At 30.4% G+C, this 20,479-nt stretch overlaps 1 protein-coding gene across 1 annotated transcript in view; it reads left to right on the top strand.

Moving 5' to 3' along the window:
* The window catches only part of LOC134701604 (uncharacterized), a 50,896-nt gene extending 31,172 nt beyond the window's left edge, over nt 1–19,724 (top strand). Inside the window, exons 6-9 of the mRNA XM_063562746.1 lie at nt 8,047–8,162; nt 8,537–8,615; nt 13,847–14,169; nt 19,694–19,724. Coding sequence (XP_063418816.1) covers nt 8,047–8,162; nt 8,537–8,615; nt 13,847–14,169; nt 19,694–19,714 — 539 coding nt within the window. The 3' untranslated portion in view covers nt 19,715–19,724. The remainder of the gene's footprint in view (nt 1–8,046; nt 8,163–8,536; nt 8,616–13,846; nt 14,170–19,693) is intronic.
* Nucleotides 19,725–20,479: the final 755 nt, after the last annotated feature.

Below are 20,479 nucleotides of genomic sequence, written 5' to 3' on the forward strand. Positions count from 1 at the left end.
AAACAGAATCAGCTGGATAGTCACTGGAATTCCGGAAACATGTATTCAGGGCAACAACGTAAAGAAAGTCAAAAATAGAATAACCAAAGCCATATAATGTAATTTCATCTTTGCCACAGGTTGTTAAGATATTCTAAAAATAAAGAAAATTAAAGAAAATAAATATTTATAACATAACAAATGACCACAAAAACCAACTATGATTGTACAATTCGACTGAAGCAGTATCGTAAAAATCTAAAGGGTATTTACAATACGACATATATATGTGAATCTAATCGGTAGCATGTTTTGAAATCAAAAAAGAATAATAGACATAAACATTTAAAAAGCAAGTTATTTCAAAGACTAATTAAGTAAACAACGAAAATTGATACGAATTGGCATAGTACTTCATAAACTATCAACTTTATTTCAAAACGCTTAAATTTTATTCTATTTGTTGCTGGCTTCTGAAATATAATTTACATTTCCTGTTTTTCAAAAAACTTAAAATAAAATTGAGAACAGAAATGGAGAATGTGTCAAAGAGACAACAATTTTTACATTAAGATCATATTTAGAACATAACAACGTACTATTTTGTCGTTTGCATATAGTATATGAAGAGCTAATCATATCATTAACATGGTACCATGAAGTACAAATAACAGATAATGTACTATCTAGTGCAGATTCAGTCATATTTAAAATGTTTATATCGTACTTAAAATACTCATCGCACATCTAATATCATTAAAGCACTCAACGAACATCCAATATCTTCAAACCAATCTGGAAGAAATTACATGTACCAACCAAAGACAGTTTCGTTATACTTTGTTTGACACACGTGATGAATGTAGTATAGGTTGCATGAGACAGACATAAACAACAGTAAATCAAATACAAATAAATAATTACAATACATGTATGTTTCATTTGAATCAGTAATTTTGATTGGCCGACCACAATTGCAACCGGCATTCCATTGTCGTGATTATATTATTTCCGTATGAAGTACAACAGCAATGAAGACATTTGCTATATGTATCTGTGACGAATGTTCAAACAACGCATCATATCACATCTCCTTATCTTAATATAGGGAAAAAGCAAACAAATACATGTACCTTAATATAACTCTTGACGTTATGGTTGTAGCAAATATATACAATTAGAAGAAATGAATGCCTCATTTTTATAAACGTTGATTGTGCTCATATTTTTGGAATTCAGCGCTTCATACAAAATGCGCTTCAGTCAACGCTTTTACAACCCAATAAATTCATATATAGCATGTATTTCTTAAATTATAAGATGTAATGTACATGTATGTTTCATTTAGAACCAACACTTTTGATTGGATGAAAGCAATCGCGAGGCATTTCAATATCCTTTTGTTTATGTCAATGCACCTTAAGGGCATCCGATACAGTTTCAAGGGAGTTAACTCTTGGCGCGACGTAAGGCGTTTGAATTCCCGCAAAACGTCACTTTTTGCGGGACGTAATGCGTGTAATTTTGCGTAATAAGAAACGTAATGTGAATTTTTCGGTGCTCCAATTTCTGTTTCTCCCGCATGCTAACTTCTACAACATTAATATTAGTTGATTCTAACAGGATAACAGGATAATCAAATGATAAGAAATAAAACACATTACTGTTTTCTGTGAGATCTTTAACAAAATATCGTATAGTAAAGCAATCCCAAGATGACTGACCCTTTTGGTGTTACTAGTAATATAATGCATGTCAATTATCATTTTAGGGAAGGCGCTACCTTAAATGCCAGCTATATACCAAGACTATGTCCTATGTATTGATTGATTTTTGATTGCTTAACGTCCAGTGGCAAATATATCATTATCCTTCATAAACCATGATTTAGTCCGGATCCGATTTCCTGTCAATTTATTACAGCACAGAAAACCAACAATGCTATTTTAATACTGATACCGAATATTTTACACGAAGAAGTAAACTTCATTACTGAACAATTTCTTCAATTTATTTATGTTAAATTAATTGACTATATACATTTTGTTCCTCTCGTAATTAGCTTTCGAATAAGGTATAAGGTTTATCTATAATTAGGGGCTAAAGGGTCGCAGCAGTTTATTCCATTATTCAAAATATCCATTTCATTATTCAAAATTTGCTAACATGTTTAACCCCGTCATCTTATTTATATATGTGTCTGTCCCAAGTCAGGAGTCTGTAGTTTCGTGGTTGTCGTTTGTTTATGTGTAACATATTTGTTTTTCTTTCATTTTTTAAAATAAATAAGGCCGTTAGTTGTCTTGTTTAAATTGTTTTACATTGTCTTATTGGGGCCTTTTATAGCTGACTATGCGGTATGGGCTTTGCTCATTGTTGTAGGCTGTGCGGTGAGCTATAGTTATCGACGTCTGTGTCATTTTGGTCTTTTGTGGATGTTTATTTCATTGGCAATGATACCACATCTTCTTTTTTATTTTTCTTCATTTTTTATGCATATTGTGGCATTAAGGTCGTCCGTAAACCCTGTTATGGTAATTGCGAATCAAAATAAAGCTAAAGTGTCACGGTCATTTATTTTTAAATTTTTTTCACTATTCACCGCTTCAATTTGAATAATGAAACATAAACCACTTCATTATTCATTTTTTAATATTGAATATTGAATAATGAACTATTTCATTATTCATTATTGAATAATGAATAATCATTATTCATTATTGAATAATGAATAATGAACTATGAATAATGGACGTACTTCAGCGCGGTGATACATAATGGTATTCCGCTAATATCAACAATGATACAACTTCAATAAAAGAACAAAGTTTATATTACCTCCACGTAGCACGTATTCTATCAAACAAAAATACCGAACTCCGAGAAAGTTTCTAAAGGCAATAGCCAACAATATTTTCATACGCCCGTAAACATTTTGATTGGACGTAGTATGGTATACAAATGTCCGGCGTCCGGCTGTCCGTCGTAAATATGGTACAGTATATCATATTATCCTAATGTCATTAAACTTTTAACATGGTTCTTTTTACAGGATGGTTAAACGATCTGTATTCAAATTTTATTTATAAGGATAAGGAATGAGTCAGGATATACTTCCAATAACTTCCAGTACCACCCCGTGTTATTTTAAAAACCTGCATTATGGTTTTTTCATTAGACTACGGGCGTATCATGAGCTTGTAGCGCAGGTGTTCATTCTTGACTTTTTTTTTACAAATACACTATAGAAATGACGGAATGACAGCAAATACAATGCAATTTCCGATATAGTTAATATTTCCGAATGGCATACTGACTCTTTTAACGAATAGTTGATATGCAGTGATTTTCGAACGTGTCCATACGATATCAGTTTCATAGAAATTTGGCAAGAATTGTACACTTGAAAAATCTAATTAACCACAAGGACCAGAAGGACAGACAGATGCAAAGCATGTGCGATATTGTATGTACCCCGCAATGTGTAGCACTGTGGTGAAAAAATATGTATAGTAAATTACCAATGAATTTACCCATAGGTAATAGGCTTTGTCCAGTCCTCTCGCTATTAACTCAATCGTTTTTTTCCGAATAAAAAAAAATCAAAATTATTGTATAGTTTCTCTCTCTGGACAAAAGCATCTTTAAGCATATTGAAGAATCTCCTTTATAAGATTTTGTTTTTGTTTTCTAACAACATAAAACACAAGATATGGCATAACTGTAAATGAGATAACTCTCCACAAGAAACAAACAGGACACAGAAATTAACAAAGTTATCTATAGGACACCGTACGGTCTTCAACAATGAACAAAGCCCATACCGCATAGTCTTTGAGCTATACAAACTATGAATTTTAAACTGCTTAGGAGCCTCTCAATTTTATTCAAATGTAATCAATGACCCGAAAAAAGGTTAGATTTTATGAATAAATGTTAAATTATAAAAAGTGATTAAAACGTGAATAGAGGGATGTAAAGGAGTATTGTAATGAAACAGCAGCACATCAAACAAAATAAAAATCAACATCTAGAGGTCAACATATTTGATAGATTAATACATCAAATTAATACATGAGTTTGTACAGTACATGTAACTGTATGTCAAGTTCTAAATTGCCGAGTCTTTAATTTCAAAAGCCGTAAAAATTATCAACAGTCCGTAATAACTTTAAAAAAAAGTTTTTCTTGAGATGTTTCTCACTTAGACCACAAACATAGAGAGGTATTTATCATTCACATGCTTTTTTTCCCGGAAACAATATTACCAATTTAGAGTTAGTACTTTACAAGCAATATTTATACATCTGAAAAATGTCGCCGGTAATTTGCAGAGATAACGTCTGAATTGTCTGCCAGCGACGTCGTGCACTTTGGCGCTAACGTTGAGGTTACAAAGGGGGGACGCAATTTTTAGGATCAATCGCGTTTATTACGGAATCAAGCACGGTGACCTATATTTTTTATTTGAGATTTGGAGAAAGCATGACAAAATGCAGTTTATGCAGAAAAATGATAAAAATGACATTTTCAGAAACAGTTTATTTCCATTTTTTAGGTTTAAAAAAATACCGCTTTGAGCATCTGGTCTGCAATGTCAAGCAAGGCTTGAATAATTGCATAGTTATTCGTGTAGTGATTTATTTTTTTCCTTTTTGTCATTTATCACAGCTTCAGATTGAACCCGATCTTAATAATTTACGACGAAAAATATCTGCTCCAAAAAAATTATAACATTGCCAATTTTTTTTACAAAATTGCACAAATCCCCAATTTTTAGCCTCAATTTTCTCGAAAACAAGCACGGTGACCTATGTTTTATTTTGTGTTTTATTTTATAACTCGCCAAGGCCTACAGCATATTACAAAATTATAAAAATGACATTTAATCGAGAAACTGTATCGGATGCCCTTAATAGTGGTGACCTCGCTTGCTTCTCAAGATAACTTCACAATGTGTAAGAAAACGTACCAAAAATGTTATAACTCGTTATTTAATATTTACAAACTGTAAATAGCATAAAAATATAAATAAAAACAAAATCATAGGATTGTATCATACAAAGTGTGCTTCGATATACGCTTGTGCACTCAAATAAGACTACAATAAGAAGCATTTAAATCTCGAATAAAAAAATGTTTTTAAGAACAAAATATATGCAAAGTTAACCCACCTCTTACTTCGCAATTCTCAATCACTAATAGGTTGCATTAGAATATAGCACTGATATTCTATTTTCTAGTTTGAAAGAACTATTAGCTATAGTTGATATCATTTTATCGAGCAAATTTTTTTTTAAAGGAAGACTTTTACCTTTTTTGTCGGGGGAAGTTCCTACGTGATATTGAATATTAACTAATTTGTTTTTATTTCGAATTTTTAAACATACGAAATAGGAAGAGCCCGACAGAAGACGTAGTGCAATTTTGACCTTTCTAGACATTGGTACAGTATTTATTGTTAAAAATATGATGAAAATCTGCAACAGTAAACGTACATTACTTCATTTGTTTACAAATGTTTGACATATCATTCAGTATTTTTATTGTACATCACACGCATGAAGCAAATGAAGCAACTTTTAATGCACGTTTTGTTTTGCTATTTTTTGCAACTAAAAACTCGACAGTCAAATATTAGATAGCCAAATATATAGAGCAGCTTGAATCGAGGCCAATAAAAACAGACATGCTGTATATAGAACAGTGCAATAAGTTTGTCGTCCTTTTTACTCAACATGAATGTTCATCTATCATAATATGAAGTATTGATTCGGTTATAAATAAAAGTGGTTATGCAAGCAAATATATGAATTAATTCAACGTTTGCTTGTAATTTATCGTTTATAATGAATGCTGCTCTCTTGAACATGTCCCAAAGGTTGTTTTCTGGTACGCGTCAAATTTCGTCGTTTTGAGGTCAAACATCCGATCCGCAGACCAGGGTTCATTTTTCATTATTTATATTTTGTTAACATTTCATTAGCTTGACAGTTGAGAACAAATTTACATGCAATTATAACGTAACATAGACAAAAGTCTGCCTTAAGTGTCAGATTTGTGGGAAATTAATAATTAGTAGTATATCTTATAAGCAACACAAAATATTAATTTAGCGTAATGTTTATATAAAAGCTTGCTTTACAAATACTTTTCATCGTTTCAACAGTTTGTTTTCGTCAAGTGTCAAAAATATAAACTGTAGAATGAAAATAGAAATAAAACAATTACACAAGACAACCGATTTCCGGAGTTAATACGTTTATTTGACTGATAAGACAATAAATAGTGCAATATCACATTTTTTTCAGCTAATTAATTATTTCTTTACAGCTATATTTCACATTATTTTTTTTAAGACTACTAAGTTTTTTTAAATGTTGAAGATACATGTATGGCATAAATTCTGCACTATGTACAGTGATTTAAAAACAAACTGTTTCACTTCTTGGTCATTCGGGTTCCGCTTTGTATTTCTTTAAAAACAAACCATTTAAACACAAATTCCTCAAGTTATGTCTTGTCCAATTTGAATTTACTTTTTACTATTACAATTTTCGAAAAAATCTCAAGAATTTTATGCAAGAACTAGTTTACACTACATGTATAAACTCATAACAAAACTATCAATTGATTAACCTGTAGTACGTATATGCTTGGTATGATGGTACTGTTATGTAAAGAAAGGACAATGATACCTAGAGATTAAACCTTAGGTCAATCAAGGGGTCAATCAAAAGAAAATGTGTCGAAAAAAGAAAGACAACACTATAATCAAAAGAAAAAAAAATGAGAATGAGGAGCAGACAAACAGCAATGCCCAAAACATTGATTAGAAAACTACAGACAGATTAGCAAGAAACTCTTATCAAAACTTGGCTTGAATTCATGTGTTCCGAAAGGACAAGCAGTTCTTGTTCGAATGTCTTTTGTGACATCCGCTATGATTTTACTACTATTACAACAGCCAAAAACTGCAATTATCGTATATCAAATTAAGAGAGAAAAAAAAATTGTTTTTAAAGCATGACAAACCATGCATATGTGTGGTAGCCTTATTTTTACAAATAGCAGTTGCATTTATTAAGTTTGTTTTTTAAATTCGGAAAATGCAAAGAAAAAGAGGGGCTTTTTTCTATTTTTTTTGTATAAGTTACTAAAAAAAAGTTCCTAAATAACTGTGCCGTGCCAAATATTTTCCGTAGTAGGCGTAATAAATTTACATAAATTACAGCACTGCCAATGGTAAACGAATGCAACACGTTTATATCTAAAATCTTACACCATTATGTCATCTTAATGAACTAAATTGTCCATTATTCGCGCGCTGATGGTCAGATTAAGATGGGACTCTTCATTTCATAGAGACAAGGACAATGGAAAATTAAAGTAGTTTAACAACAGACTATATATCATATTTCATGAAAAATTATGCTAACTATCACAAATTAATTATCCCCTCACAACAATATTGTAAAAGGTATACAGTACGTGATTGTATGTAAAATATTTTCAGATACAAATGTTGTTGTTTTTTATTTGAATTCGATCTTTACAGCGGAAGACTTTTAAAATATGATTTAAGGTGGTAACTAACACTTCAGGGAGAGAACAGGGAAAATTAAATTTTTCAAGGATCAAAAAAGTTTTTGTCAAACTGCTATATAACCATTGTAAATTGTCTGATAAAACGGCTGGTTCAAATTTTTTTGAAATTTTAATATTTTTGTCAAAGGGTCAAAGTAAATACTTTGTCATAATGTTAAGAAAATTAAACGAGCCAAATTAATTTTAGTTAAAGTGTTGCATACCACCTTAAGCTAATCAGACAATAGGTTAAAAGTCATGTTCACTTGATTTGAAATTATAGAAGAAGTATTGTTACAGAAATATATTTTTAGTAAAACGGACATAAAAACTGAAATGTTTGTTGTTGGGTTCGTGTGCTCGGTCTTTACTTTTACATGTTGTGTTTTGGTCATTTTTCTTTTTTTTTGTCATGGCGGTGTAAGTTTAGTCTTTCGACTCTCTTTAACACGTGTTACAATTGGTTTAATTTGTTTTTAGGCTTTGTATTAGTTATCCAAGAAAAAGATTTGGTACAACTTAAAATAGTAAAACAGCAATACAGACGAACAGTGAAAAGAGCAAACGAAATGAAGATTAAAACAGATGGTTATAGGGTAATTCCTCTATATATTAAGCACATAATTATAAACTATTCTTTTGAAAAAGCCAAAACAATTTAACCATGAGTTCTTTATATTTTGGATATCTATTGAGTTTTAAAAATGTTTCAGCAAAAGCGATTTTTTATTCATTCTTAATTGTTGAAGTATGTGTGTCTTTTTAATGGAAAACAATTTTTGACGGAGCGATAATTTACCAATTAAACAATACATTAATATTTGAAGGGTATTTCATGTGAAACTTATGAAACCCTTTCCATTCTTTCTTCAACAGTAAAACGAAATTCAGTTATCTAAAATTGTACAGATTTTAAAGTCCAGTATTTATTATATTATTATAAATAAAAACTAGTTTTTATATTTTTTAGACAGAAACAAGACAGCTACAAGGATTGTGTCGGAAACACGGAGCAAATGAAACAGAGATACAGTCATGTGCTCCATTTGGTAAGGATCCAATTTACATTTTGTCTAACCAAAAAGCGTGATTTTTTTTTCGAAATACTGAGAATTTTCATATCCCAAGGATAGATTACCTTAGCCGTATTTGGCACAACTTTTTTGGAGTTTTGGATCCTCAATGCTCTTCAGCTTTGTACTTATTTGACTTTTAAAATATGATTTGAACGTCATTGATGAGTCTTATGTAGATGAAACGCGCGTCAGCCGTATCAAACGATAAGCCTGTATCTTTGATAATCAATCAATCCGTCACATGTTGAAGGTCAGTAACTTTCGCCAATCCGTTATATATTCCTCCAGAGATATTTCCGTTGACCGGATTGCAATGCAAACAAAAAATTAACGTAGTACATAATGTAGAATGTTGATTTTTTTCTGTGAATATTTCTCTGACCTAGTCATGCATGATTATTAGGTGATATCATCTCAAATCTATGCCAATTTTTTGTTTGCAATTATCAGATCCACTTATTAATGTGTCACCATTAATATGAGACAAAAACAGTATAAAATTTAAAAAAAATAAATTATAACAAGGTTTTAGTTGTTTGCTGTATAACGGTATGTATGCATATGTACAAATATGATATAATTTGACAGAAACAGTGTTGTCCTGACATAGCATTATGTATAACAGTAATTAACCCATTTGTTTTTAGAAGTTAAGTACTTTTGTTTAAATGTTTTTTTAGCAATCGTTAATTTCCCTGTTCCCATTCCAATCACTTGTCCCCGTAACCTAAACTTTTGGTTTTTGTAGTTAATATTTTGTTCTGTAGTTTGATTTATCTTTTTATATATCGATTATAATTTAATACGCCAGACGCGCGTTTCGTCTACATAGGACTCATCAGTGACGCTCAGATCAAAACAGTTGTAAAGCCAAACAAGTAGTAAGTTTAACATTGACAATCTTATTTCTTCTCAATTTTACCCTTCGAAGTAACTTCGACTGCAAGAAAATACGAAATCTCAAACTTGCATGTGCAGTTCAATTGAAGTATATCAAGCAAAAGTCTTGAGACATACTCTTAAATCTCAATAGGGGCAAGTAGTATTACTTGTTTATTTGTTGGAATGGTAAATGAATGCAGGAGTAGTAATTTCTTCTATTGCACCTAATGTGAAGGTAAAGCCAATTGCACTTATCCTTCGAGCAACTGATATATTAAATGCACATTATACATGTAGTATTGCAAAGCTTGTCGTGCGTGTCTTTACATAAAAGTCCATTTAAATGTTTCTTTACTTTTGTATTGAAAAGTTCGAATACTTCCTTAAGGATCTTAATGATTCCCTGTTTATTTTTAGAGTTTGCTCAGATGCTTATTATATCAAAATAGCGATAATTATATATAATATAACTGCACCGTTACGTGTACGTCTTCGCGAATTTGCCCATACGTACGCGTGTATGCGAAATTAATTTGTTGGAAAATAACTTCTTTTGCACGGATACCATCAAGTTCTTTTAAATGATAAAGTAATAGAAAAATCATAGAATTTCAATAGACCAAAATAGATTTAGAATAAAATCAATACAAAATGAATTTAGATAACAACAACAATAACAAGAACGACATTGAAGATTGATATACTTTCTGTGTAGATAAAGAGTAGAACAGAAATGGCGATGTATAAAAAAAAAAATGAAATTTAAAATGAACAGGTCAGTTTGGATAGATCTACTTAAGTTAAGACATACAATCGTAGTACTAATTCGGAACAAATCATAATAACTGAGTAAGAAGTTACTGTAGTTTTGTGCATATCAGCCCTCATCGCGAATTGAACGTTCTCAGCACATATATTACAAAAGTTAACGTACATTTTGTAAATTAGATAGACAGCTAATCATACTGAATATGCTGAAAGTTCAGTTGACTGTGAACGGAGGACGTTTTACCCTGATATCTATGACGAGTTTATTAATACTGTCTCTCAAATAGTATTGCTACAACCAAAGGAAAAGATAGTTTTAAAAAATGAAGGAACTGTTAATTACCGGTACTTCGTGTTACATGATTGTTTAACTGTTTCGATGGCTTTATATAAAAAGCGTTTGCTTCACTTGAATCACAGTGCGTTTAAACGATGTATACTCCAGGTTTTAAAATGACCTTTTTACGACATCTATGATATTATATTTCGATAGTAATGACCGATTGATTGTCTTATGTTGACCTTATTATGTTTTATGGCAGTAAAAATCATGCTCAACTGTCGTTCAACCTTTTTTTAAACCAATATATGTCATATCAATATCGATCAGACAAGAGATTAAAGGTCATATCATCACACATAGTCATATAATACGACAGAAACTAGCGTCTTTCGTCATTCATTTTCATTTCATTTGGAAATATATTGTATAAAATGATGATAAAAGCTATAAGATTTTTTTAATAATTTACTCACCAAATAGTCAGTTTTAGGGAATGTAATACGTACCTAATGAGATTGTTTCATTATAAGTAATATTAAATCAAATTGTATTATTCCTCAAGACGGTTCAAATTTGTGTGATAATAGTTTTGCACATAGGAACCTTTGGAGGATAGTTGTTGCGTTGGCAATCATACCAATATCATATATCCTTATCTTCATAATTATTATCTTTATTAAAAAAAATCGAAAAAACACATTCCAATTTTATCGAAAATATTGGTTTTTAAAGGAAGACTTTTTACCTTTTTTGTCGGGGGTAGTTCCTTCTTGATGTTGAGTAACTAATTTGTTTTTATTTAGAATTTTCAAACAGACGAAATAGGAACAGCCCGACCAGAGACGTAGTGCAATTTTTACCTTTATAGACATTTGTTCAGTCTGTTTAAAATTAAAATATGATGAAAATCTGAAACAGTAAACGTACATTTTTTTCTTTAGTTTACAAATGTCTGACATATCATGCAGTATTTTAATGTACATCACATGCATAAAGCAAATGAAGCAACTTTTAATGCACGTTTTTTTGTCGCCGACTTCTTCGACATTTTGATTGATAAAATATTGCACATCAACAGTTATCAATTTGCATTCGTCATCTCTATCAAGTGATATTTTAAGATTTGATTCTAAAATGTAATTTACTATCTATATACCTTTGATATATTTTTTAAATTATAATTAGCGCATTTGTATGATAGTTGTTTTACATAAAGAATTTCGTCTAAAACGTGGACTCTTTTCGAGTTTTATTAAGGAATGACTGTAATATTTTTGTCAACATAAAAAATTTGGTGCATACTGAATATCTCGCGTAGCAGGTTATTCACAGTGTGCACCACATGTTTTATATTATTTCGAATAGGCAGACAAAGTGTTACAGTCATTTCTTATAATTTAATTCTAAATTCAATTTCAAACCGTAGAAAACCATGAAAAAACGTTGATGACGTCACGATCACATGTTTAAATTATGTCTATGGGTTGATAACAAAATAACGTCAGCCAATCAGAAGATGCGTTGCATCCAAAATTAAATTATTGAAAAATGTACCAGAGAACACATATATGTACAACGTGCGATTTAAAATGATTCAAGATTAGGTTATGACAAACGGAACTATTTTTCTATTTTTATTGATGAAACCTCAATTCTAGTTTTAAAAAAAACCATTGATAATATTTTTCATTAATTTCACCATTCTGAAGTATTATGAATGATGTGTCAGGGAACACGTAGTACATGTATGAATCAAAATGATTCAATATAAGGTTTTTACAAATGGATCCATTCATTGATGAACCTCAACTGTAGTTCAACATAGACATTTTGATTATATTTTTATTATCTATTTCGAAATGTATGACAGCAAAAATTGTCACCAAAAGATACGTACATGTAGGAAAAAACAAAAATAAGTTTGTACCTATGCAAGGTACAAGTACAAGCAGGTCTATTCATTTATTTTATTAATAAAACCTCAAATAAAGTTCAAAATAGAAAATTTAATAATAGTTTTATTACTTTTTATTGATGTTTGACAGGGAGAAAAATATTGTCAAAAAAATCCATCTATATTTGATGTGTAATATCCTGTTTACATAAAACAATATGAAATGTCACAATTAAAACAAACTAGAATTAGGACAAGTTACATATATTCCTCATTTGTATATTTTGGCTATAAATCAATAGTGATCGTTTTATATATATTTTCAAAACAGAAGGGAACATACTTCATAAACTCAGAATTCTAAAACAAGTAATTATAGCTGGGGAAAAATACCTATATACTTTAAAAACAAGTATATAAAGGTTACATTTTTCAGAGACAAGTGCATCTGTTCGAAAGCCAGAATTTGCCAAAATATTAAATGCAAATTTGTATTTGAAGCACGTATGACTGGCTCGGAGCATGCTAGATAAAAAGATCTAAAGAAGATATAAATTGGTTGTCACTTCAATTAAAAATCGTTTTCAACTTTCAAATTTAGTTAAGTTAGAAATATGTTAAAAGCTAGAACATTTTAAGAATTTAATATAAACCATTTATTACATTAAGAAATGTTTTAAATTGTATTTGGAAATGAATTTTCAGAAAGGCCAGTGATCACGACATGAACATATACATGCATTACGGAAACGAAAAGTGAGACAAATGGAAAATGCCAAACAATAAGAGAGGCTTCAAATCTACATATTAAAACTTTTAAGACATGTTGTTTGTTTATTCTTTATATTCTAGCACGCCATTATTCTGTATTCAATTTTGTTTCCCTAGTCTTTATATTTTTGCCCTTTTTCTGCACTTTTGACCCATAATTTTTTATTCAATTTACCAATACATAACTTAATTCAAAAAGATAAAAAAAAACGACTGTCACTATTTATACAAAATAGCAGTTATATTTAAAGTTTTGCTCAAAAGTTATTGGTAAAGATTATAGTTTAGGGAGATCTTGGGATAACAATCCGAAATTTACAATTCGACAGAATTCATAGTTTCCTTGGTTACCAAAAGTTCAATATCATGTTGATAAGTAAGTGAAGTTGCTACATTTTATTCTCGTTCACACTTTAGAATCTAACAACACCGTACATGTTCCTCTTATGCACATTTTTCTAGTATTCATTTTGATTGATAACACTGCCTTCGTGTACTTTAAAATCTTATCGTCCTTCAAAAGTTTAAAGCAATGTTGTGTAAAAAGTATGAAATACAAATGTTATTATTGAACACTCAAATCATATCTTCCCTTTATTCAAACAGGGAAAAAAAGGAAAGTAAGCTCAGTTTTCTCAGCAATGAACAGTTTTGCGTCACTAGCTATGATAGGAGCAGTATCAAGTGTACCTGATTTGCATGTGGCGCGCGAGAGTTCTGATGAAGAGGAAGAGGACATTGGGTTAAATAACTCAGAACTAAAAAAGAAGGCAGACCATATTCTACGTTCAGTTTCAGTCGATAGCGGCATGTCGACTGCTATTAATTCGCCAGTAACATTTTCTTTATCCCCTGATCCTATGGAAGATATGTCAAATGGAATTGTGTTTAATTTTGACGAAGCCATCACCACTAAGGATTTAAAGACGGTATGTACAACTATTGTAATTCATTATGCTTTTATGTTATTTGAAAGAGAGTCCGTTATCGAACCTGTATTAAAAAAAGTAGTTAACATATTGTATATTGGAGTTTTTATACTTTATCAGCTAGGATAGCAATCGAGCCCACTAGAGCGAACTTCTAAATTAGTATATATATAAAATTTAACTACTCTTTTATCAGCAATTTGTATTAACAAAATATGGTGTTTATTGGTCATTATAAAATGAATTGAAATCCTTAATTTAGTAAAACTGCTTTTCATTGATACATAGACATGGATAATACCACATTTTCTTTTTTATATTGAATGCGTGACATTACGGCACTAATATGTGCTGTCATTGCCTAATACTTTCAAATATTAAGTCATTTCCATCATCTAGAGAAAAAAAGGTAGTGAGATTAAAGTAAGAACGTACAAATTGCTGACAAAACTTCAGCAAAACTGCATATCAACAATCCAGATTTGCTAGAAACATTGCACTGGCATATCAGTTTTCATTTGTAGCAAACTATAGTCCTTTAGCCGATCAGCAATTTGTTTTGAAAATTATAACTTACGGGTATGTTTATAACATAAAAGCAATTTGACTATCTGTGTCAAAAGGTCTGAGTTAGGAAATCGGCTATATCAAGGTTGTTATTGTTCACAAACATATTTTTTATACAGAAAACAATTGGAAACTTCACAAATTTTATTGAATACCTATTTGCGCATTAACTGAAACTTTGATTATCAACTATGAAAATCAACGCTCTTGTTATTTCCAAAATATAGTTATAAACAGTCTCAGTATTATCAGGACAACTATTCCTAATTTACATCGTGATGGAATCTGTATTGTAATCAAATAAATGCGTTGTTTTCTGGATCGCTTAAATAATTGACACAATGTTTAATTTATAATGACTTTTACGATCGATTTTTAGAACTTCGTTTGATACAATTTGTCTCCTAAAACTTGTCAGTATGTGTGACACGCCGAGCCTTGTTTTAATATTAGGTCTATAACAAATTTTTTTTTTGTATTTCCTTTTATTGTGTAACTAGTATGACTCTTGCGATACATTAAGGTCATTAGATTTCGACCTTGAAACTGGTCCAAGCTCGTGTAACTGATATTTTACGTTTTAAATAACGATTTTGGTCATAAAGCATTTCATAATTCAATATGTAATATGCATTTGGAGAGGTAAATCGTCGACCGCTGGAGAGTCATAAGTTTTGTACGAAATACCCCAGTTAAAAAAATGTCATTATTCTTTCTATCAGCAATTTGTATAGGCGATCTTTAAATGGGGTTTCTTTTTGTTCAAAATATGAAATAACATGAAAAAGTAAGTGCAACTTATTACACGCGTACAACCCCTTATACAGTTTTTCGGTTGAGTGAATGTAGTCGCATGTGGTTCTTAAGTGAATGCATATGGAAAGATATGGACGTGCGATGTTGCTGCATTGACACATTGCACATGAATACTTATTTTCTAATTTTTTGTTAGTAAATTATAGTTATTTGGCAAATTTCTCAGACAAAATTCACCTACTGGAATTTTCATAACACAGTAATTGGAAACTTTAAAACACTATAATGAAAAAGAAAGCAACTTTAACTTTGATTGTCAAGTTTGAAAATCAGTATTCGTAAATTTAGTAGTTCTAAAACTATCATTGTTTTACGACAAATTTTCAAAATGTAAAACGCGAGAATTGTTGTTTGTTTCGCTAACACGTGCTCAGTTAGTGACTTTTACGCTCGATGTTTTGAAATTCCGTTTCATATGATTTGGTTCGTCAGACTTGTCAATATATGTGACATGCCTTTTTTAGTAGTAGGTCAATTATAAATATGTCATTTTTTTGATTTCTTTATTGTGTAACTAGTATGACTATTGAAATACATTCCTCAAGGTCATTGGCATTTTACATTGGAATGGATTCGGTAACATAATCAACACATGGTTAATAAGTGACTTTTACGTTGAATTTTTGAAACTTCTTTTTATTTGTGTGTTTCTTCAAACTTGTCTATATCTGTCACATGCCTCAAGGTCATTAGATTTTGACATTGCAATTGGGTCATGCACGTGTCAGTTACATTTGTTTGGAAATAAACGTGTCCTGAGGTTTTACGTTTTAATAATAGATTTGTATCATGAAACATTTAATAACAACATTAAATGCGTATAAGTGTTAGCTGTCTTAAAAGCTTTGAAGTTCTCCACTGTACCATAATTTTAAATAAGATGTTGTTAATGTGAATGTTTAAGTTATAAAAAAAGTGTTAGTTGTCTCACTTGCGTATAAACTCATAAGTAAGGTATTATAAGTGCGTTTTCGATATAATGTGTTATAGTGTACTGTAGTTCGTCCAATAATAGTTCTTACGAAAACCTCAAATTTGCCAATTCCAACTTAATGTATTGCCAATATTATGATTTCATAAAAAAAACAAATAGAAATGTTGTACGATTCGGAATGAGTCAAACATCTACCAGAGTTCAAAGGAAGTAAATGCAAGCAAGTATAGGCAACCGTACGGTTTTCAACTTTTAGAAAACCATTTCCGTTTAGTCTCTTCAAACTTGTCAATATATGTGAAATGCCAGGCCTTGTTTTAATATCAGCTCAATCATAAATATATATTTTTGTATTTCTTTATTGTGTAACTATCCTGTCTATTTAGATAAATTCATCAAGGTCATAAAAATTTTACCTTGCAATTTAGGTCAAGCACGTGTCACTGATATTTCAAGTTTTAAGCAAATGATTTTGATCACATATCACTACGTAATTTAATATGTAATATACAGTTGCAGAAGTTTATTGTCGACCACTGGCAAATATTGATAAGTTCTATACTTAAAATTATACATACAAAAATAAGATGGCATTATTCTTTTTATTAGCAATTTGTATTGGAAATATGCAGTTATAGTGTTTCTTTTCGTTAAACATAAAGAATAAAATGAAAAAGGTCAGTTCAAATATTTTTACGCATACAATCCTTATGAAGTTGTTCGGTTACATGAATGTAATAGCATGTGGTTTACTGGAGGACATGAAAACGTTATTTTGCTACATTGACACATATTTAGAAACTTCAAAAGTTATATTGTATAAGTAAACTAACTTTAACTATCAAGTCGGAAAAGTCGGCATTCTTTCTAGTTCGAAAAATAGTTGTCTACACTATAAAAGAGGGAAGAAAGATAACAGAGGGACAGCCAAAAAAATAAATCGAAAACAAAGTGATAACCTTTCTTATAACAAATATTAAATACAACGCGAAAGAGCCTTTGCTTTATTTCAAAGAATTGTTGTATGTTTCGCTAAGATAATTACACGTGGTACGTAAGTGCCATTAACGCTCAATTTTTTGGAAATTCCTTGTCATATTTTTATTTTTGTAAGAATTATAAATATATGTGACATGCCTTTTTTAGTGGCAAGTCAATTGTAAATATGTTATTTTTATTTCTTTACTATGTAACTAGTATGACTATTCTTCAAGGTCGTTTGCTTTTAATATTGAAATTGAGTTTGTAAGATAATTTAAACATTGTTTATTAGTGATTTTTACGTTCGATTTTTGTAACTTCGTTTCATTTATTTGTTTCGTCAAACTTATCTATATCTGTCACATGCATCAAGGTCGTTAAGATTTTGATATTGTAATAAGGCCATGCACGTGTCAATTATTTTTTATAGAAAGTAAAATCACAAAAATACTGAACTCAGAGGAAAATCAATTTTTTTGGAAAGTCCATAATCACATGGCAAAATCAAAAAACAAAAAGCATAAAAAACGAATGGACAAGAACAGTCATATTCCTGACTTGGTACAGCATTTTCAAATGTAGAAAATGGTGGATTAAACCTGGTTCTATAGCGCTAACCCTCTCACTTTAATAACAGTCTCGTCAAATTCCGCTACATTTACATGATGCGTTAAATAAACAGTCACAATTAATAACATAGTCAAAATATGGGTACATCAGTCATCATCGTATAACAATTTAACAGGACACAAAAACATCTACTATCTACGAACACATGGATTGATTTGAGTGTCTGACGTCAGAAAAATTATATACGTCACATAAATTTGTCGTTCAATGTGCATACAATAGTTATCAAAAGTACCAGGATTATAAACATTTTTAAAATTTACATATGCAGTGAATGCATACAGGGTTAAAAAATCAAAAGTATGTAAGAATAAATTACAGAAATAGACCGAGATTCAAACTAGTCCAAAAGTTATACATAGAATTTATGAGAATGCAAAACTTTTAAAAGGAACAATTTAACAGGACACAAAAACCTATCTACGAACACATGGATTGATTTGAGTGTCTGATGTCAGAAAAATTATATACGTCACATAAATTTGTCGTTCAATGTGCATACAAACAATTTTAAAATTTGCATAGGCAATGTACGTATACAGGGTTAAAAAATCAAAAGTATGTAAGAATAAATTACAGAAACGTGTCCTGATGTTTTACGTTCTATTACCAGATTTGGCCTCATCAAACATTTCAATATTTGTTTTAAATGCATATGATAAACGCATCATAGGTTCCAGGATTGATATTTTGTATATATGCCAGACGCGCATTTTGTATGCAAAAGAATCATCATAGACGCTCGAGTCACAAAAGTGAACATAATGCAAAATAGAGTACGAGGTTGAAGAGCAATTAGGACTAAACATTTATAAAATATTTGCCAAATACAGTTAGGTAATTTAAACCTGAGATAGAAAAGCCTAAGTTGTAGTTCAAAATTCATTTCTTTGAAATCAGATTTTTATAATTATGACTATATTAATGATAATTCATGTCAACACAGAAGTGCTGACTACTGGGCTGGTGATACAAGTGTTAGATGTCTTAAAAATCTTGTCGTGCTAAACTGTATCATACTTTTAAGTAAAATGTAGTTTATGTGGATGTTAAGTTAATGAAAGGATGTTAGTTATCTCCTTTGTGTTTCCATGTGATAAAACCCGTCTTAAATTGGATGTTCATCCATAAATATTTCTAATAAAATCATCGTTGCCAATACTTACAAATTCTAAACTGAATATAACGAGCAAAGAACGCACGTTAAATGGAAAATACACGGAATGATGAACGATGAGCGCAGGCACGTCGAAACCACGATTTTAACACACACGCAAAACGAGCGAGGAATTATGATTTGCCGGAAAACATGTCAGTTTGAATTTGGAAAAAAATCTATTCTCTTGTAAAAGTCTTCGACCGTTTGCAATTCATGGTCGACAATATTCATATGATCTGGACTGATGATTCTATGAAAGGCAGCCACCGTTTTTTTAAGTTTAACTGGGAACGTTAGATGTGTTGACGTATTATACATGTGAACCTTAAACAATTAAAAAACTGGTCATATATTGTAACTTGTTTAAACATTTTTTTTAAATTCACTCATTTTGATAATTAAATTATGATTATACATGTACCTTTTGTGTTTTTCAGGGAATTCATACAAAGCTGTAAAATATCAAAGAAGATGTTGAAGTTCATTTCCTCGCTCAATGGCTGAAACTTGGATAAAAATGACAAAGGAAGATATATGTGTCACTATTCGTTGACAAGTTCAATCTTATAATTATATGCATTGAAGAAAATTCCAAACAGAATTGTAATTGTAAGAATTATATATATACATTTATGTATTGACTATTTGATATTTGTGTAGCATGTTACAAGTGCATGAGATATATACAAGGAAATGACAATTCCAGTTCAGTTGCACTCATTAGAAAAATAACCAGCAAATTCTATAACGATAACTTATTACAACAACTGTTTATAATTAAACGCATCGTAAATCATGATATATATATATAACAAAAGCTTTGTTTTAAGTTTAAAGACGCCTATGATATCATAATGAACGCAAATATTTCTTATTGGTTTTTTTTTCTATACTTAGAGGACAAATTGAAATTACTCAACGCTTTTACGAAACTCTAATTGCCTTCAGTTGTTATACTTTGGTTTTTTGCACGAGCCATCTAATACAGTATTAGTTATTTGAATGTTATTGTTTTGCACATTCTAACTTCAATGCTGCCTGAATTATTTGAATATTACAGCTAAGTTTTTTTAATTTTTAATCAGTAATTGGTTTGTATATAACAATTGCATTATTGTATGTTTCATTAGAATATGTGATTTTGATTGGGTTACAATAATTGTGAGGTACTTCAATATCAAATTATTATTTCCGTCTAAAATTCAACACCTATGATTGCACAT

This window comes from Mytilus trossulus, unplaced genomic scaffold (assembly GCF_036588685.1).
Source record: "Mytilus trossulus isolate FHL-02 unplaced genomic scaffold, PNRI_Mtr1.1.1.hap1 h1tg000247l__unscaffolded, whole genome shotgun sequence".
In the NCBI taxonomy this organism is placed as follows: domain Eukaryota; kingdom Metazoa; phylum Mollusca; class Bivalvia; order Mytilida; family Mytilidae; genus Mytilus; species Mytilus trossulus.